General features: G+C 49.8%; 8 protein-coding genes across 8 annotated transcripts; 6 read left to right on the top strand and 2 right to left on the bottom strand.

The window, feature by feature from the left end:
• The first annotated feature begins 76 nt into the window (after window positions 1–76).
• C8Q69DRAFT_464895 (putative nicotinamide N-methyltransferase Nnt1) lies at window positions 77–1,380 on the top strand. The gene is made up of 3 exons (XM_028630457.1): window positions 77–330; window positions 424–984; window positions 1,042–1,380. The coding sequence occupies exons 1-3, from the start codon at window positions 160–162 to the stop codon at window positions 1,102–1,104; spliced, it is 795 nt and encodes a 264-aa protein (XP_028485988.1). The 5' UTR covers window positions 77–159; the 3' UTR covers window positions 1,105–1,380.
• Window positions 1,381–3,419, top strand: C8Q69DRAFT_464890 (putative RNA polymerase II Elongator complex associated protein Kti12). Its single transcript, XM_028630456.1, has 3 exons — window positions 1,381–1,652; window positions 1,742–2,104; window positions 2,243–3,419. The coding sequence occupies exons 1-3, from the start codon at window positions 1,464–1,466 to the stop codon at window positions 3,158–3,160; spliced, it is 1,470 nt and encodes a 489-aa protein (XP_028485987.1). The 5' UTR covers window positions 1,381–1,463; the 3' UTR covers window positions 3,161–3,419.
• A 704-nt stretch (window positions 3,420–4,123) lies between these two features.
• Window positions 4,124–6,267, bottom strand: C8Q69DRAFT_240972 (putative C2H2 finger domain protein). Its single transcript, XM_028626490.1, has 3 exons — window positions 5,285–6,267; window positions 4,957–5,226; window positions 4,124–4,900 (listed from the first exon to the last, which is right to left on the bottom strand). The coding sequence occupies exons 1-3, from the start codon at window positions 6,169–6,171 to the stop codon at window positions 4,273–4,275; spliced, it is 1,785 nt and encodes a 594-aa protein (XP_028485986.1). The 5' UTR covers window positions 6,172–6,267; the 3' UTR covers window positions 4,124–4,272.
• An 800-nt stretch (window positions 6,268–7,067) lies between these two features.
• On the top strand, window positions 7,068–8,158 carry C8Q69DRAFT_444078 (hypothetical protein; the record flags this gene model as incomplete). The annotated part of the gene is made up of 4 exons (XM_028628973.1): window positions 7,068–7,232; window positions 7,298–7,433; window positions 7,555–7,831; window positions 7,924–8,158. The coding sequence occupies 4 exons, from the start codon at window positions 7,068–7,070 to the stop codon at window positions 8,156–8,158; spliced, it is 813 nt and encodes a 270-aa protein (XP_028485985.1).
• Window positions 8,159–9,485: 1,327 nt separating this feature from the next.
• Window positions 9,486–11,572, top strand: C8Q69DRAFT_240981 (hypothetical protein). Its single transcript, XM_028626491.1, has 3 exons — window positions 9,486–9,881; window positions 9,935–11,039; window positions 11,116–11,572. Exons 1-3 carry the CDS (start codon window positions 9,567–9,569, stop codon window positions 11,274–11,276), a joined length of 1,581 nt encoding a protein of 526 aa, XP_028485984.1. The 5' UTR covers window positions 9,486–9,566; the 3' UTR covers window positions 11,277–11,572.
• Window positions 11,573–11,764: 192 nt separating this feature from the next.
• Window positions 11,765–14,620, bottom strand: C8Q69DRAFT_240998 (putative ion channel). The gene is made up of 4 exons (XM_028626493.1): window positions 14,174–14,620; window positions 13,950–14,120; window positions 13,752–13,890; window positions 11,765–13,691 (listed from the first exon to the last, which is right to left on the bottom strand). The coding sequence occupies exons 1-4, from the start codon at window positions 14,293–14,295 to the stop codon at window positions 11,868–11,870; spliced, it is 2,256 nt and encodes a 751-aa protein (XP_028485983.1). The 5' UTR covers window positions 14,296–14,620; the 3' UTR covers window positions 11,765–11,867.
• A 325-nt stretch (window positions 14,621–14,945) lies between these two features.
• Window positions 14,946–15,932, top strand: C8Q69DRAFT_400829 (palmitoyl-protein thioesterase precursor; the record flags this gene model as incomplete). The annotated part of the gene is made up of 1 exon (XM_028627902.1): window positions 14,946–15,932. One exon carries the CDS (start codon window positions 14,946–14,948, stop codon window positions 15,930–15,932), a length of 987 nt encoding a protein of 328 aa, XP_028485982.1.
• A 242-nt stretch (window positions 15,933–16,174) lies between these two features.
• C8Q69DRAFT_240869 (hypothetical protein) lies at window positions 16,175–16,986 on the top strand. The gene has a single exon (XM_028626488.1). It carries the CDS (start codon window positions 16,298–16,300, stop codon window positions 16,961–16,963), a length of 666 nt encoding a protein of 221 aa, XP_028485981.1. The 5' UTR covers window positions 16,175–16,297; the 3' UTR covers window positions 16,964–16,986.
• The last annotated feature ends 966 nt before the right edge of the window (window positions 16,987–17,952 follow it).

Genomic DNA, 17,952 nt, shown 5'->3' with positions numbered 1-17,952 from the left:
TGCAGATCGTCATCCCGAGTTTCTCCTTTGACACCTGCGCTAGTCTCCTTGCGGCCTGCCCCGCGGGAGAATTCGATTTCCTTTTCGGGCCATAATTAATTATATTATATTATTATCTTGTCGCGCTTTTTGCTTGTCGCAGCTTCCTCGACAGTCGCCATGGCCTCAGACAGGGAGGACGATGCACTCCAGGATGGCCTCGATGCTGGCGGCCTCTTCGACGTCCCAGAGGGCTTCTACCCGCCCGAGAAGGAGCCCACTTATGCTGAGCACAAAATGCTCTCCGGCCAGACCGTGCGTGTGCGCCTGGTCGGCAGCCATCCATTATACGTACGAATCGAATGACCTTTTGACTGTTTCCTCGCACTCCCTGTAGTAGCAATTGTCTATTGTTATGTGATTTTCGAACTGACAGCCTTGGAGGGGGATCTGCTATGGAACGCGGGCCGGACCAGCGCAGACTATCTAGAAGAGAGAGCCAACGAACTGATCGAGGGCAAGGATGTGCTGGAGATCGGAGCCGCTGCAGGTGTACCCAGTATCGTCTGCGCCATCAAAGGCGCGCGCACTGTAGTCATGACGGACTATCCGGACCCAGACCTCGTCGATAACATGCGCCAGAATGCTTCGTCCTCCGCGTCGCTCATACCAAGCCAATCCTCCCTGCACGTCACCGGATACAAATGGGGCAACCCTGTTGATGAACTGCTTTCATACCTGCCAGAGGGTTCGAAGGCCTTCGATGTGCTCATCATGGCGGATGTGGTGTACAGCCATCGGGAGCATCCCAATCTCGTCAAGACCATGCAGCAGACGCTGAAGAAGACGAAAGAGGCGGTGGCACTGGTGATCTTCACGCCTTATCAGCCATGGCTGCTTCCAAAGACGGAGAAATTCTTCCCGCTGGCAGAGGAGAACGGCTTTACGGTCACAAAGATATTTGAGAAATTGATGGACAAAGTCTTGTTTGAGAATGACCCAGGTGTATGTTTGCCAAGTCGTGCAGAGAGGAATATCAATTGCATGCTAACAATGTCACAGGATGAGAAGCTGAGACGGACTGTTTTCGGATATGAAATCAGATGGGCCGAAGACCAACTATAAAAGTCATTTAAGAGAGGCGTTTAGGGCATTCATGCATGATGCAATGCTGAAAAGTTACGTTCACGACACAGACTCATGACATTCACAATAGACCTTTCATTATATAGAAGCATCCGCAAGAGACGCAAAATATATATAACACCGGCTTGGAGTCTTCCTTGCTTCATGGAATAATCTGTGGGCCAGGATTCTGTTGTCTAGTTTTACCAAGTTGTAGTGAGAAGTTAACTTTCAAGTATACCCAATGTAATTCCCAAGGCAGTGTATAAAAAGGCTCATATATCATAATTCCCTCTTAAAAGGTGCAATTCCCGATCCAACCACTCAAAGCCCATTGACAGGTCGTAGAACTCCCTCGGATGCTCCTCCATGCGGGGTCCCGATTCACCGCTCGGCATGCCGAAAGCCTTCCCGAGTCACATGTGCCCGCCGAAACCCCGCGATTTCCTCAAAATTTCCAAGATGCGAATAATACGAGAGGGGGAAAAGCAAAAAGAGTAAAGAAACGAGTGAAAGCTCAACCAACACAAAAAACTTTCATCATGCCAGTAAGATGGGCTCTATTCATTCCCCTTCCCCACCAACAATCCATGATTTATAGCTAACAAACTTATTTTTTCTTTCCTTGAAACTACAGCTAATAATCCTAACCGGCTACCCTTGCTCCGGCCTCTCATACCGTGCCCGACAACTTTCCGCATCACTTGAAGCGATACAGGAAGAATACCTCGCCTCGATCAGCGAGGATGGTTCAGATGATTCGACGAAGACGAAACCACGCTATAAGATCCATGTCGTGACGTCGCATGATGAAGCGCATCCACGGACCGTGTACGATAATGCGCGCTCGGAGAAGGAGGCACGTGCAGTCGTGTATGCGAAGACGAAACGTGCGTTGGGTCGTGATAGTATTGTTATAGTGGATGGGATGAATTATATTAAGGGTTGGAGATATCAGTTGTGGTGTGAGGCGAAGGCTTTGAGTACGACTTCTTGCGTGGTATGTTGTTACTCTTTTTTTCGAGTTGCCGTCCTCGTTGGAAGGGAAGAAGACACGGTTCACATGAGATTGATTCTCGATGAGAAACAAAAGAGCTTTCTTTTTTGCTAACATAGAACCATCTCATGAGCATTACAGGTCCATGTGGGTACGCCCGCTGCCCAATGTATCGCGAACAATCAAGCTCGTCTTCGCAAACGCGAACAACAGCAAGGGAACGGACAAGCGCAGGAGACGCCAGAAACTCACGAAGGGTTCCAGAACGAGACCTCAAATCACACCCCGGACAGAATCACAGCCCAGGCAGAACCAGATACCGAAGAACCATACCCGCCAGAACTCCTTGATAACCTGATATTCCGGTACGAGGAGCCCTCGACATACAGCCGATGGGACAAGCCTCTCTTCACGGTGCCGTGGAGCGATAAAGAGCCTCCGGTCCACGACATCTGGACCGCTCTCACAGGCACTACGATCGCCCAACCAGACACGACACCTCAAGCGACATCTCTCGCGGATGCGCTTTCTGCGTCCGCTTCATCGTCAAGTAATAATCGCTCGTATGCCCCTAGCGTGGTCACAAAAGCGACTACCGCAGGGGTAAGTCGCAACGGTCTCCCCAGACCCAAAGTCAAGCCCCATCAAGCAACGGTCCTACCGGCCGCAACCGACCCTACCGCTCTCTACTCCCTGGAGAAACGCATCTCAGCCATCATAAATGCCATCCGGACATTCACCCTCTCTACCCCCTCGGCTGAAGCCGCCGTCGCTCAGAGCGCTGACGGTCGCGGTATCACGATCCCTGTCCCGGAGGCTTCGTTCCCGGTCTTCATCCCGGCTCATGTCGCTACCGGTGGTACGACGGACGAGTTGGCGGGTGCGGGTGGGATTCTGGCTTTACCGCGCTTGCAGCGCCTGCGAAGGCAGTGGATCGGTTTGAATCGGGCGTATATCGGGCAGAGCCACGGGGCAGGCGGTGGCGGTTTGACCATGGATCAAGTGCCTGATGCGTTTGTCAGATTCTTGAATGCAGAGTTTTCCGGCGACAATGCATAAGCAATATTCGGCATATTATGCCATAAGATGACCCCCGACTGGGCGCTGGCCAATCTGCAAGTTTGAAGTGAGGCTTTCTTGACGTGATACGACGCGACATGAGATAAAAAGTATAACGTACTCCATTTGACTACCAGTTAGTTAAAAGCATTACTAACTATCCCTCGCTTTATCTTATAACCAAGAGTGCTACATGCTCACCAATTAAGTGTTCACGAGATATTTGCGAGAATATATAGAGATGAATGTAACAGTATCAATTTGAACACCTTGAAACCATATATAACTAATCCTTTTTATGAAAAGAATACCGCCCGAGCGCATAAACCCTCTTTAATCCGAGACGCTCACTTTGCGGAGCTTTTTTGCCCTTTTCCCCCCTTCCCTGGAGGACCAGCCTTATACACATCGGTACCGAACCATTGTAATCTAAGATATCGCCTGTAATCCAATAAACTGAACCTTGAACGAAATGCGTAAGATAAGAAACAGTAGAACGACAAAATCAGCAAAATTCACCAAGTACAAATCCACTAAAACCAACTGTGAACGCCTGCTAAAAGATCTAGTCGCCCTTTGGAGGGTCGGCTTGCACAAATTTCCGCCTGTTTTTTTCTCTTCTTCTATCCCCGTTGTGTGAAGCCTGTCTAGGCTTCTACCCTCGATATCCACTTTTCTTTCTTTTTTTTTTCCCTGAAAGCAGCAGCTGTCTTCTCTACCAGCAAGAAGACAGTACCCCCAGGTCATCTGATCCTCGTTGCTGTGGGAAAAATATAAACATTCCCAGTGCAGCAAATCCCGCGCCTTCCTCAACTGCAGTCAGTCTCGAGCTGGGTTTCTAAGTTCACAGACAGTATAGAGAAGCTGCCTACTAACAGCTGTCATGTCGTGTTGCCTATCTCGAGAACCGCTCTTCTGGGCAGAGTCATGGTCCGAGAGTAGGCAAGCGTCATATCATGAGCGTGTTCCAGGACTGGCTCAGCATGCGCACCTGTTCTGCTCATGTCTGGGCATCGTGAGCTTGGAACATCTGGTGGGTCAATCTCCCAATTGGGGGCGAGGTTAAAATCCAAAGAGGTCTTCGAGTGTCAAGAACCTCATCCTGAACGTCCTCAAGTTGAGGCGCTTCCATTCATCTGGGTCGCAGCTTGGCTAGCCTCAATGTGACGGTAGTTCAGACCCAAGGTGATCAGTTCCTGGAGGCTGGCATTGACCTTTTCGTGTATGGCTGGATCCTGAGGGGTGATGTTACTAATCTCCTCGAGCAAGCGAGAGCGGCAGTTATAGTAGTTCCTCTCCGCATTCTGCAGCCGCTGTCCGAGGTGGGCAGTAGCATGGGCAGCCTTCAAGGGGTTCGCCTGGGAGTGAGTAGAGCGGGTACGCTTCATTGTCTGGGCTGCAGTTGGCCCCGTGACCTTCCTCTTGCGCACAGTATCCTTCTTCTTCGCATTGAGGACACCAGGGGCGGTCTCTGGAGAGCTGGGGCGCTCGGATGAAGTGTAATCGTGGACCCTCTTCATGTGGTCAAAGAGATTCCAACGGCGGGGGAAGCCGTATCCAGGGACAGATCGGTCACATCCTTCAAACAGGCACAAATGGGGGTTGTCTCCGTGGCCGTGCAATCCATGGGCTTCTCTCTCGTGACGGAAAAGACACGCATTGGAAGAAAACTGCAACTGGGCATCCATGCAGGCAGGAACCTTGCAACGGTATGGCTTCAAGTGAGAGTCCAGATATTTACTGCGACTTGGTCAGCGTCCGAGAATGAGAAGTCATAAGGGAAAGGGGTTATTTACTGGTAAGCGCATTTCTGAGTAGTAGGAGGGTGATTACAAGGCTTGTCTCCAGTGGCAAAAGGGCAGTAGTACTTTCCATCGGCCTGGGTTGGCAGAGAATAGTATGGATGATCCCGGGGAGCTCTGATCTCGGAACCGTCCTTGGACCGCTGGCGAAGAGGCTCTCTAACAGACAAGGAAGAATAAAACTCAGGGTCCGATTTCCTCTGGTTGCGGGATGTAGCCGCTGAGAGTAGTGGCCTCTGCGCCTGTTTGGAAGGTCTAATTGTCCTGCGAATATTCTGTCAATACTCCGTCTGCCGCAAAAGAGGGGATTATATAGCCTAACCTGTTGGGATCCTGTTCACTCAATGGTGGTGTCAAAGGGAAGAGCGGATCGCCCAAGTTGATCGTCTGACCCCCAATGGTGGTGGGCGCAAGGTCTCCAAAGAACGCATCCTCATGGGTATGGAAGGAATAACCAGAATTGGAACAAGACGACGTGACAGACATATCATTGCTTGCTTCGGTCAAAGGGGGAGAGACGGGAACGGGGTGGAAGATATGAGACGAGAGGTGGTCCAGGGTTGATCCATGAAAGCTTCCAGTTTCCATGGCCAAAGAACTCCAAGCATCGCTGGCAGCCATCATTTGGGTGTCATCATTCTGGGAGCCATGTCCCACCGACGCAGCATCGTCTGGTGTGCATCCCTGAGTCCCGCTCGAGGTGCACGTGTCATGGTCATAGGAAAAGTCCACCATGGAAGAAAACTGGTGAAAATCCTGTGCTTGGGTGAAATCCATGTCGTTGTCGGTCACATCCTGGACAGCCTGGAAATCAGACAGTGAAGAATACATGGAACCACTGTTGGCAGAGTCGCCGTGGCTGCTAGGCATCAACTGCTGTGACAAGGAAAAAGACAACATCTGGACTTCCGGGGATTCAGGCTCGCTTGGTGTCATATCAGTGGAATCAATGGAGCCCGAAGAGGTCATAGCCCATCCTTCCATTCCATGGGATGTCTGGTTGCTCTGCATGTGTGAAGACAAGGAAAACCTATCCTGGCTTGAAAGATCATCATCCTGGGAGGCTGTAGATGTCAAGCTCGGCAGTCCGTGCATGGAATGCATGGGTCGGGAACCCTGGGGAAGTGCTTGAAGAGATTGAGAGATCATCCTGTTGGGGTCTGTCTTGATCCTGGGAGACATTGTGGCCTTGAGTCCTGTGGATGACATGCCAAATTGACAGAAATAATCACTACATAAAACGAGACAAGTCAGTTACCCGAAGCTGTGCAAGGCATGTAAAAGAAAAGTAAGTCCCGAGAGAGTCCAAGTATCGTGGCGTCCTGTGCCCCGGGTCAGTTTTATATCTCAAGTCATGTTTACGGTAGTTCATTTACCAACCAGTTTATTGTCATCATGCATGATCATCCAAGGTGGCCAAGTGGCAAAGTTTCCTGTAGGGTCCTAGATATAGCTTCCAATGGAGTTGGGGTCCTTTGTTGGGTGTAGTGCAGTATGTCCTATCACCGGGGCGATCCGTAGTTTTACTCCTCTCAAGGCCTCGTCAACGTCGCAAGCTTTGCCATGCAGCCATTGCGACTTGTCAGCAACGTGTCAGAAATCCTTTGGTCCAGTAGAGGCTGTCATAAATAACTGTCCGCATCACTAGCGGCTTTGGAGGTCCAGTGTAAGATAGCTGGTCATCATAAAAAGGCTGGTTCCAGTCCTAATGAACATCGCTACGAGTCGATCCCGAGTCCATGGGGGTTCAAAAATGTAGCAAACAAAGGTCATCACACGAAATCAATAGCAAGTCCAGGTAATCCGAAGATTGGGTCCATTGGTCCATTGTTGTTGTTTAAGCACAGGAAGGGTCATCCGGTCCAGATAGAAAAAAAGAAGTCCACGTGAGTTAAGGGCCTTGGGTTCGTCCTCGTGGTCCATACAAAAGTCAAAAGTCAAATCCAGATCCCGACTCCAGGCTTGGAGTGAGTATTCCATTGGCAAGGTTCCACACGGTGTCAACAGTGAGCTTCGAGTTTGCAGCATTATGCACTCGAGTATCCATATTCTCCTGACGGCTGTCATGGAGTCCAGAAGTCCCTTGGGGTTTCATCATCATCATCATGTATGACCGTGCCAGCAGCACTGGCGACGAGTCGAGAACAGGTCCAGAGAGTGTATCATCCGAGGTTCCTGTGCGGTTTGCACATGATCCAGGTTACATGGTTACGGAAACAGGTCCCGGTCCAAAAAGCAACAAAAGCAAGGGGAAGAACGCAAAGAAAAATGTGAGGGGACTACCTGTTGTTATCTGTCACTTGATCAGAACTAAGCCTGGAGAGCAATGATGCAGCCCTTCAAAGGGCAACTCAGAATGGGTCCTTCAAAAGAACAGCAAAAGCAGGGCCTGTCCAGGAAACGGAAATGGATTGGATTCCAATGGGATCTTTGTGGAGCCAGGGAGGTGGTAGCAGATCCACGGGTTGCAGGTGGGTTTGTTGTTGAGTAGTGAGGAGTAGTAGATCTGGAAGCATGCACAACAAGACCTTAATGCAGAAGCAGGAGAATTTGTGTTGTGAGGGTAAGCTCAGAGTGAATTTTTCTTCAAAGTATGGGATGGAAGCAGTAGTATAGTCAGTAGTGGTGTTTCTGATTCAGAGTCTGAGATGAGAAAAAGAGGAAGCAGAATGGGGGATGCAGCAAAAGGGGGAGACGCCGGGTCTTTAACCAGCATGGGCAGCGGGCCTTCTGTTACGGTGCGGGCAATCACCGCGTGGGGCCTCGGGAGACGGTGCGAGCCGGGCGTGAACCGGACTTGCGCAGGGTGTGATTCCGCTGCAGAAATCACGCCTTGTCTGCCAATCGCCCGCGGCTTGACGTGGCATTTGTATGCAGCCTGATGTCAGCCTCTGGCCAGCGGTGAGCGCGAAATCACACAAATCCCTGCAAATCAAGGCCGGGCGTCTCTCGTGCATCCAGTCAGTACATCATCGCCCTCGCTCTGCCCGGACGATTGGACCACAGGCCTTCTCCTGCCACAAAACAGTGCTACGAGGCGGTCCTGCGCCTGTACAACTGGCCCAGAGTCACACCCTCCGGCAGTCATACGAGCCAACCATACATGGACTTGCCGGGTGTGTCTGCTGCAGAGCAATTGCAATCCTACCGGCAAAGAAGGAGGGGGGAGAGCATGAGACACGGGTTACGAGAATAATAATATGGGTATTGGCTCGTCCCACTCGGACCCTCTACGGAAAACCGTCAGCCTTGGGCGGTAATTTCCGACCAAAAGAGAGAGTGAGTGAGGACACAGGCAGATGGGATGAGAGCAAAAAGAAAAAGGGGGACTGCGCGGGAAGATGAATTGATTTATCTATTCAAGTCGAACATAAGCGAACGACGGCGGCTACGACTGATTTCGGGCCTTCAGACCGCGAAGGGGACAGGATGGACAAGTCATGGGACTGTCGGGCAGCAATGCAGTCGCCGTCCCCAACTCGGCACTGCGCACCTCGCAGAGCCGCTAGATGAAGCAGACTGCTGGGAAAGGACACTATCGAGACTAGGATCTACAGGTGGTCAGCGTCACGTCGCGCTAAAAGAAACAAAGGCTGCCAGGCAAAGGGAACAGGTGTTTTCAGATAGGAGCGAAAGATGGTATATGTTTGTCGTTCAGCGATCCGAAGACCTCAGGTGAACTATGCTTATGAATATGGTGATCATCATTGAGAGAAGACTTGTTCTTCTGCAAGTGGAAGGCAAAGTAATCGGCGGAAATTAGCAATCAACTCACCTACAGGACAGTTGGGCACTGGCTGCCATCCAATATCTCTAGCATCATCATCATCATCGTCATGATCGTCATGACAGAAATAGTATTAACTGATCATCCTCATCATGTCAATTGTACACATATCATCATCGTCACTGCCAAGTGCTGAGAGGTAAAATATTGTGGCGACACAATTCAATGGAATCATTGCCCATCTTTTTGTGCGACCGATAGAGTAGGAAAAGTTCTGAGGGCGAAATTTTGTGTGCTTTAACCTCGGAAGCGGCAGTACCTATGTCCGAGACCCGACCACAGAAGCTAAGTTAGCTCCATGGAATGGAATCGATATAGTTACAGTACGAGTAGGTAGATGGCGACAGTGAAGAAATTGGGTCTGGAAAAGCTTCAACATTTCAATGCCGTGGTAAGCTTGTGGATTCATGTGCATCTAGCTAGGCTTACTAAGCTTGGTGATGTCTGCTGTCCGGCCCCATATATATAACTATTCCTTTCCGCCTCGAATAAGAACGACCGGGGATATTTGGTAGTGATATCCCTGTCAAAGCTACTTGAAGAAATTTATATTCTGCGCCTTCACGAGAGTCATGATCTGTAAAAATGAGAAGCTGGCACACAGAAAAGAATCAGCGGTACTCGTAGGGCTAGCATCATGTTCTCCGGAGAAGATCCCCTGACTTATCTCCGCGTCACATGGCGTTCGTTCTATCAGGAACAGTAACCACACGTTGAAATTTATCCTTCTTTACCCGACCTCTTGTTATACTGATCTTTCCATCTCTATCTGTCAATAAACCGTTGCTCGACTGACAGACTAAACCACTCTCCTCCGATGAATTGGACTGGTGGCCGACTTCAACGGCACTCGCACAATAAACCTGGATCACGCTCCAGAAGACAAAAGCAGCACTTTGCGAAAGCCAGATTAAAAGTCCAGAAGGAATCTCATCAACAGGATAATACCCCGTTCAGTTCACTGCCTGCCTGGAACCAGCTTCCAGCGACTGGGAAAGGAGACCAGGAGCATTCTCACGTGCCATGCTCCAGGGAGTCTGACAGCAGATATATATCCCAACGTCGAGCCAATTCTTCAGAAGAACCTGGTCGCTCGGGAGACTCACAGACGCGGAAGGGCACAGATGGAAACGTAAGTGGATGGTTTAATTATCAGACGTCTTATTCATGGCTTACCTTGACAAGATCACGACAGAGCACCCCGCCAGCTCTTCTCGATTGGATATTCTCAAGCAAAAGTTGCTGCAAAAGAATGACTGGGTTACAGTCTCAGTCACTCGTCCGCTAAAAATGTCCTACGTCTCTGCTGAAGAAAGAGAGAAGGTGGGCAGGAGAAGGAAGATAACAGATGATGATCGCAAGCGTCAGAAAGCCCCAGCCCAAAGAGTCATATCGCCAGAGTTCTATACCAGAAAACGGAGGAAACTTGACCACGAAGGGAATAAGACTGGCACCCCTAGAGATATAAATATAACGATCAGGGATTACCGGCCAGATACGGCTCCCTTGTCAACGGCGGCAAAATTACAGCATAGCCAGCAGTCCTCAGAATCTATGCTCTTGGACAGAGAAGAAAGGCATATTCCTTCGAGTATAGTGAAGGCCAGAGAAAGATCAAGGAGGCGAACCCAGCAATATCGTGCCGCAGACCAATCTTCACTGCTTCTTGGTAGCGCTGACCATGAGATGGATGGGACCAAGTATACGCCAAGCTCTGCTCAAAACCATCAGCGGCACTCTATATCAGACGATATTTATTCAAAGTATACTTCTTCAAGGAAGCTCGTGAGTGAGAATGGCTATGAAAGTGATGGCTATTCCTCCGTCGCTTCTGAGCCGGCGGATACTGCTTCGACACAAAACTCTCCCTGCGTGTCACGGGCGACTGGCCGTCCAGTCTGTAATCGATTCACCATCGATGACCAAGTTCTTGCAGAAAGAGAAGGGAGATTGAACATCTCATCGCTTCTGCGGAATGATGACAGACAAAGTAGCATCTCCAGGGACAGAAGCAACCTGTTCTCTCCATTTCTCCCCAGTCAGATCTCAGATGACAGGCAGACAAGGCTGTCAGTGACGGATCGACTGTCCTTTTCCAGCAATCAGCAGTCCGGTAGACTTCCTGCAGTAAAGCACAAAATCTTCAGACCACTGGGGACAGGACGGGTTTCACCGGAATCGGCAGACCATTCTCACTCTCCAGTGAAGTTCTTTGGACAGTCTCCCCAAGATGACCAAATCGAAGAAAACCGCACGCGCCCAGCAGTAGTATCCTCCAGCGACCTGTATGGTCGGTTTCCACCATCGGATCAAAACATTCGCCAGAATCTCTACGATTACAGATCGAACGAGCTAAGAAACCACAGCCATAGAGAACTCGCTACAAGCCCCATGGCTATCCCGCTGCCAAATACATTTCTTCGCAAACACAGACCGACAGATCCGCATAAAGATACTTGGATTAACAACAGATTCTCATCTGAAAACAACCACCATCAGCGAGAAGCGACACCGCATTCCCTTATAGACAATGCCACAATATCAGGGAACAAACAATGGGACCAATCTTCGTCCGGTGAAGGCCTACCGTCGTACATCTTCGCAGATACAAATACAGATACAAATGCAGGATCTCCAGTGACCCATATAAGGAATGAGAAAACCGCATCTCCCCAGTTCCTCCTTCATAGCAGCGGGATTAATGCACGATCGTGTTCTACAGATCGATTATCCGTGCTGCAAACTCAACCAAATACATCGTCCGTACCGAGATGGAGTCCATTTTCGCCTGGACTTTTGTCCGCTTCGCAGCAGGAACCCCAGTGCCAGGATGATAGCTCTGCTAGATTCGAGAATATACATGCCGAAAATGTCGAGAAAGTGCCTGTCTTCAAGAAACCGTTTCGACGCTAATTGTGCCCGTTTTGTAGGGGGGGGGGGGGCCGTTGCATTTCCTTATATACTTGGAATCTGGTATATGTAACTTAATTTAATCGTTAACGAAGACTAATATGTATATACATATATACAACGAAGACCAGTTCCAGGACATGCTGAGCAGTCACTGATAGTGATTGATGGTCATTGGTAATATACAGCAAGAAACAGATAAACTATTTCATGCGCTATCCCTTCGGTTTTCAGAAGACGTTCTTCCACCATCACCAGAGCGCCCTCGTCCAGACTGGCCACTCGAAGTCCAGTCCCTACCAACAGGAGGATGTGAGAAGCCGTCGTTTCCAGGTCCACGAGCGGTGGAATCCGACCATGGCTGGGGCTCGTCGGCGTGCCGATCCTGGTCTGAACCGTCTTGGGAGCCAAGATCTCTCTCTTTCTTCAACACTGGTGCTTCTTCTTTCTCTTCTTCTTCTGCTGTATTATCCATATCTAGATAGCGTATCAGGCTCTCGCAGAGCCGGTCGAGAACCCACTCCGGTTCTGTCTGTTCCGCCAACATCGGGCTGGTCTCTCCAATCCAATCCCAGTCCACGATGCCGTAGAGGTATTCATTCTTCTCAAGGCCCTCCACTCCGGGAGGAACAATTTCCGTAAAGCGGATGAGTCGCGTAAACTCAACCCATTCTTCGTAGCTGTACTGCTTTGTTCCTCCGGAGCCGAAATCGTCGGCAACCCTACGGATAGCGAAGGCGAGGTCTCGCGCAAGTGCTCGATTAGAATTCCCTGGAGATCGAGCCAGCTCTTCGATCGTGGGTGTTGGACGGTCCGCGACGGGGTTGCCGTCCGAGTCAAGCTCGACGTCGAGACCAACCTGGAATCCGCGCGATACACGTCTTTTCTCTTCACTGCTGCGCAGGATCTTTCGGAGACCGGGGAATTTACCGAAGAATTTTCTGTATCTGTCTACCTGTGGTAGGATTGTCCATTCTCCGAAATCATTGGTTGCTTGTTTGAAACCGGCAACTATAGTGTCACTCATTTCTGAGATGAGAATTGTCATGGTTGGAACGGCGATCAAGGACCACACGATAAAAAAGGGTCTTCCGGGGTTGGATTTCGGCGTGATGTCTCCATAACCGATAGTCAGGAGAGAACAGAATCCGAAGTATAGCGCACTGAAATAGTCGAGTGATTCCAGAGCCCAGAATACGGCTGCTCCGCCGGTCCAGACAATTGCGAAGGCGAGTATACTCATAGACAGAGTGAACCAGCGGTGGAATCGTATGGTCTCGGATTGGATGGCACGCATTGCATCAAACCGGTCTTTCTCTTCCCTCATGATAAGTACTTTCGGACGGTTTACCGCAGCACGGCCGAGGGCACTGATAGCGCTGCGTATAGGTTTCCTCTTGAGCCTCTTCCTGTAGCTCCTGCCTGATTTCGCGCGGCCAGATCTGATGCTCTCCCTGCGCGATATGGCTGACCGAGGAACTCCGTCCTCGACATCTCCGTCACTGTCTCCCCGTTCGATTGTCACGGATCGCGCGACAGCTGCTTCCCGCCGTCGTTGCAAATGAGCTTTCACCACATTATTGTAACTCATTTCCCCCGCAAATTCACGTATACTTCCCACCACTAGACCCAGGATGATTATTCCTAACACGGCATAGGGGAATATTAGACCTCTGCTCACAACATTCGGTGGGATTATATCACCAAAGCCTAACGTGAGAACCGTGACATCCGAAAAATACAAAGCATTTGCAAAAGATATGCCCATTACCCTCTGGAATACAGCGGCACCAATAAGCAACCAAATCAAAAATGCCATAGTCTGCAGGATCAAGGTTCGTTGTTCATCTGTCAATGCAAAGCGCTGCGGGTAATGGCCAAGGAAGTACCCCAGCATGTTAATCATCAAGATAAGACATAGAATGAAGTAGAGTATTGCTGCGATCACAGCACTCCAGTAACCCTGGGAGTAGATTTGATGTGGTGGAATGGGAGGTATGTATAGGTCAACTGCAGCGGTGATTCCGACCAGCTTTGAGGGTGACTGTCAGAACAGTCATGGTGAAATGATTATAGAGAGCTTGCAACTCACTAGTCCTGTTGCTACGAGCCATAAAATGATCGAAAGAGGCACGCCCACTATGTATCGGACAGTTCGAGTGAATGTAAACAAGAGAAATATGTTGCCAGCGGCTCCACAGGCCAACGAAGTGGCATTGAGTGCAATGCACCTGTGCGAGATTTAACCTTATATATTCAAAATTATTCTCCGACATGAATGGAAACTCACCAGTGCGGATCGTGAATGCCTACTTGCTCTAACGGATCGTCCGGGCCGCTGGCGTTTGGTAATATGTGATTTCGTAGCGGGTTCACCAGCGCATTGATAGACATAACGTTGGCTAGAGGCCCAGCAGCTGCAGCTACAAGAGGGATTGCCGTTGATGCAATCCACCAGTCCCTGAAGGCTGTCAGCCAGATCTATGATGAAGCGTTTTGACATCTGCGTCGTACTGTGGCTCATCATCGTCGGGTGGCCTCATTCGAAAATGACTCTTGAATCGTGCCCATGGCGACGAATGACGCTCTTTGTTTCCAACGTCTAAAGCTGTACTCGAACCTGATCGGTTTTGCATCTTTGTTGAGCAGCTTTCGGATCAGTAGAAGCCCAAACTCTTGGGTAGCTGAAGACGAGCGGCACGACAGTTAGCAGAGAGTCTAACTGACGCGTCATCTGAAAGCATTGGTCAATAATCAAGTAATCGCGTCAGAATCGACAGACAGCGCGGATCCTGAATGTACTTGAGCTCATAGAAAGCTCGCGGCCGTGGCTATCTACATAAGACGAGCAGGGGTTGTCTGCATCGAACTATCGTGATACCGCTGCTCCGCAGTTGGCAGCTAATATCGCTCTTGTACATACCCCGGCATATCCGAGATAGACTCCCTTGCCCGCAAAGCCAAAGTCAGAGGGGAAGTTGCGATAGGGAGTAACACTGCCCGTCAGGTTATCATACCGGAGCAATGAAGCGAGGAGGGAGGGGATCTTGGCTATCAATTATCAATGTTCTTCATCAAAGAGCGTCATGTTTCCCATGACGGATGTCGATCCGATGTGGATCTGAACTGCCGATGCCAAGAACGGCGATCACATCCCCAACCTGCATCCGTCTGCTCCATCAACAAGCCCACGTCTCCGAGCAGTCCCAGCTGCTGCTTTATCAAATATCAAAAGGAGCTGACGATAAATAGGGACTAACTATTATTTGGGAGATACTGAGGAACGATGCTTGTCTTACCTTTCACGGTCGGGTCGCTTGTGCTATCCGCCATCTCCGCCGCACTTCCGACGTCTGTGTCTTTTCGTCCCGCAGAGAAGGAGCTTACGCCTCTCCCGTTGGTGATATGGCACGGCCTAGGTGATGACTATGCTCGCGAAGGGCTTCGCGAGGTCGCTGCCCTGGCTGAAGAGGTTAACCCGGGGACCTACGTGCATATCATCAAGTTGGCGGACTCTGCTTCCGCGGACCGCCAGGCAACCTTCTTTGGCAACCTCACTGAGCAGGTAGAGGATGTCTGCGCGCAGTTGGCATCAGAGCCGATCTTGAGCACTGCACCCGCTATCAACGCCATGGGATTCTCCCAAGGTGGACAGTTCCTGCGCGCCTACGTCGAACGTTGTAACTTCCCGCCGGTCCGCAACCTTGTCACCTTTGGGAGCCAGCACAACGGCATCTCGAAGTTCCAATCATGCGCCAGTGCTGGCGATTGGGTTTGCCGCGGTGCGGAGGCTCTGTTGCGGTCCGGAACGTGGACAGATTTCGTTCAGTCGCGCCTGGTGCCTGCACAATACTTCCGTGACCCAGCGGAGCTGGATTTGTACCTAGAGCATAGCAACTTTCTGGCAGACGTGAACAACGAGCGTGCCCTGAAGAACGTGACCTACAAGAAGAATCTGATGTCGCTGAATCGGTTTGCAATGTTCATGTTCGAGAACGATCAGACTGCTGTTCCGAAGGAGAGCGCCTGGTTCGCCGAAGTCAACATGACTTCTGGGGAGGTCACACCATTGAAGGAAAGAGAGTTGTATAAAGAAGATTGGCTAGGATTGAAGGTGTTGGACGAGGAGGGGAAGCTGGAGTTCAAGACTCTTCCGGGCGAGCATATGCACTTGACTGAAGAGACACTATCGGATGCCTTCAAAGAGTATTTCGGTCCTGTGGAGCTTGATCTGGCACCAACTGGAGTCCTTACGAAGCAAGGCGGAAATTGAAAAGCCTCTTTTGAGGCTGTTATTATGTCTATATCCGGGTTGTCCTGTCGGTTCTTAAGTCTGCATGTCAGTCAGTATCAATACCACTTAATGCGTAATGAACACAAGAATGCTCCTTTCTGTAAACTGCAAATAATACCAGCCTTGAGCATCGTGGGACATCTTGCCCATGTTCCACAGAATAATCGAATAGTAGCGCACGCTGAGCTGGCACCTCCAGTAACCTTTTATAGCCCCGCCCGCGCAGTGCTATGAGACTCAACAATACAAACCAACCTTACATTCAACTCATATACTGCAAATAAACCTATTTCAGAAACCGTCCGTCGCGAGCAGACATTTTGCAGCCATTATAACCGAGAACGATGCTCCCACCTTCTTCCCTCGTCCCGCCCCGCACATGGAGAAGAAAACATGAGACAAACTCTCAAGAGGTGAATGACAATGACTTCTTCATCTCAACAGATCCAAAATTCCTATCAGCAAAGGCAATTAATGATGCCTTCTCCATGGAGTTTCTCTACTGGGCGAAACCCTTCCCCGAAGAAGTCCTGAAACAGATCTTAGCGGGGTCACTCTGCTTTGGAGTTTACAAACGTCCCTCGCGCCTGCGAGATAACGAACATAAAGTCGACATCGAAGAGAGTGATGCAAGTCGGAATAATTCCCAGCTAAGCGGCGAAAATCTATCTATAGATACCGAATCCGTTGAACAAGTGGGGTTTGCTCGTCTCATCACCGATACCATCACGTTTGCCTATTTGGCGGACGTCTATATCCTACCTGCGTATCAGTCCTGCGGACTGGGTTCCTGGCTCATCGACTGCATTGCAGAGACTCTATCCGGGAGCAATATGCCGTATATGAGGAGAGTGATGCTGGTGGCAGAAGAAGGCAAGAATGAAAGATTCTATGGAGATACGCTTGGCGTGCAGGCTATTGGGAGAGAAGAAAGGCCAGAGATGGGGAAGTTATTCGTTTTTCTGGGGAGGAGGGGAGGTGTTCCGTCGAAAACGGTGTCAAATGCGTAACGTCGCAGTAGATCTCGAAGACAGATCTATATAGTTGACGCATCTGTCACATGCAGCAAACAACTGAATTCAAGGCGGTTCCCTGCTGAAGATAAAAAAGCCCAGGAGAGGTAATGATGGCAAATTTCAGTGATAAATAATATCCCACCTCGATTGCTTCGAGTGCTCTTTTCAGCAAATATACGGTGATCAAGCATACAGTTCGGTCCTCCCGATTTGGAAGCTGTTCTACCCCAGAGATGGCACATGTCCGGTGCACTTGGGTCAAACACGAGGTCGGCTGAGATGTTATGAAACGCTGAGAGGCAGTAAATAACTGACGTGTGCTGCCAAGGTGTGATATTCCTATATGTATATATACGGGGTTTATTGTGATTACGAAGCGGGAGGAGTCAACAAACCCGAAAACCATTCGAGAACCTGGCCATTTTCTTATCACGAATATAATTGGTGATGATTCATTGTATTTCCAATGCAGGATATTTGAGTAACAATTCGTCAAGTTTCAGGACCATGTGCCTGATCGGACAGCGCGGGTTCTTCATTTTCAGATTCGGAAGAAGCATGGAGTGTCTCCTCCAGTACATCTTTGAGCTACTATCTAGAGTAAGCATGGGTAACAAGTATAAATAGGACCCTTTCACGTACCTCGTGGCTTACGCTAGTCCATAGATTACTGCTGGTATAAGCGACTGCTATATATAATCGCAAGGAAGAAGCCAACACACTTGTCAATATACAAAGGCTTCCATTTGTACTTACACTGTAAGTCTCCCAGGTGCCGGGACAGAAGCACGGCTATCTCTTGGTATGAGTTTTGAAGAGTTGATCGCAGCCCTATTATTATCCTCTGAGCGTGATGATTTGTCATGCAAGACAGAGACATATGGAATCAGCCGGTTCTTCATAACATCCTCATAGTATCCAATTCGCGGAATTGAACTCGCTACATTGGCCTCAGGGTCCTTTTCTGCGTCGTCGTGGCGGCA

The sequence above is a fragment of the Paecilomyces variotii genome (genome assembly GCF_004022145.1).
Source record: "Paecilomyces variotii strain CBS 101075 chromosome Unknown C8Q69scaffold_4, whole genome shotgun sequence".
Classification (NCBI taxonomy): Eukaryota; Fungi; Ascomycota; class Eurotiomycetes; order Eurotiales; family Thermoascaceae; genus Paecilomyces; species Paecilomyces variotii.
This window is presented reverse-complemented; position numbering and strand designations above follow the sequence as displayed.

Bases quoted from the DNA above. Each gene is read 5' to 3' on its own strand.
- C8Q69DRAFT_240869 (XM_028626488.1), top strand. From the start codon at position 16,298: ATGCTCCCACCTTCTTCCCTCGTCCCGCCCCGCACATGGAGAAGAAAA.
- C8Q69DRAFT_240981 (XM_028626491.1), top strand. From the start codon at position 9,567: ATGAATTGGACTGGTGGCCGACTTCAACGGCACTCGCACAATAAACCT. The intron at 9,882-9,934 runs GTAAGTGGATGG...TACCTTGACAAG, and splicing joins GGAAGGGCACAGATGGAAAC to ATCACGACAGAGCACCCCGC. The intron at 11,040-11,115 runs GTCGGTTTCCAC...AAGAAACCACAG, and splicing joins ATCCTCCAGCGACCTGTATG to CCATAGAGAACTCGCTACAA.
- C8Q69DRAFT_464890 (XM_028630456.1), top strand. From the start codon at position 1,464: ATGCTCCTCCATGCGGGGTCCCGATTCACCGCTCGGCATGCCGAAAGC. The intron at 1,653-1,741 runs GTAAGATGGGCT...TTGAAACTACAG, and splicing joins AAAAAACTTTCATCATGCCA to CTAATAATCCTAACCGGCTA. The intron at 2,105-2,242 runs GTATGTTGTTAC...TGAGCATTACAG, and splicing joins TGAGTACGACTTCTTGCGTG to GTCCATGTGGGTACGCCCGC.
- C8Q69DRAFT_464895 (XM_028630457.1), top strand. From the start codon at position 160: ATGGCCTCAGACAGGGAGGACGATGCACTCCAGGATGGCCTCGATGCT. The intron at 331-423 runs GTACGAATCGAA...ACAGCCTTGGAG, and splicing joins TCGGCAGCCATCCATTATAC to GGGGATCTGCTATGGAACGC. The intron at 985-1,041 runs GTATGTTTGCCA...ACAATGTCACAG, and splicing joins TGTTTGAGAATGACCCAGGT to GATGAGAAGCTGAGACGGAC.
- C8Q69DRAFT_240972 (XM_028626490.1), bottom strand. From the start codon at position 6,171: ATGTCATCCACAGGACTCAAGGCCACAATGTCTCCCAGGATCAAGACA. The intron at 5,227-5,284 runs GTTAGGCTATAT...GAATATTCGCAG, and splicing joins AGTGAACAGGATCCCAACAG to GACAATTAGACCTTCCAAAC. The intron at 4,901-4,956 runs GTAAATAACCCC...ACCAAGTCGCAG, and splicing joins ACTCAGAAATGCGCTTACCA to TAAATATCTGGACTCTCACT.
- C8Q69DRAFT_240998 (XM_028626493.1), bottom strand. From the start codon at position 14,295: ATGCAAAACCGATCAGGTTCGAGTACAGCTTTAGACGTTGGAAACAAA. The intron at 13,891-13,949 runs GTGAGTTTCCAT...AATCTCGCACAG, and splicing joins GGCATTCACGATCCGCACTG to GTGCATTGCACTCAATGCCA. The intron at 13,692-13,751 runs GTGAGTTGCAAG...TCACCCTCAAAG, and splicing joins GGCTCGTAGCAACAGGACTA to CTGGTCGGAATCACCGCTGC.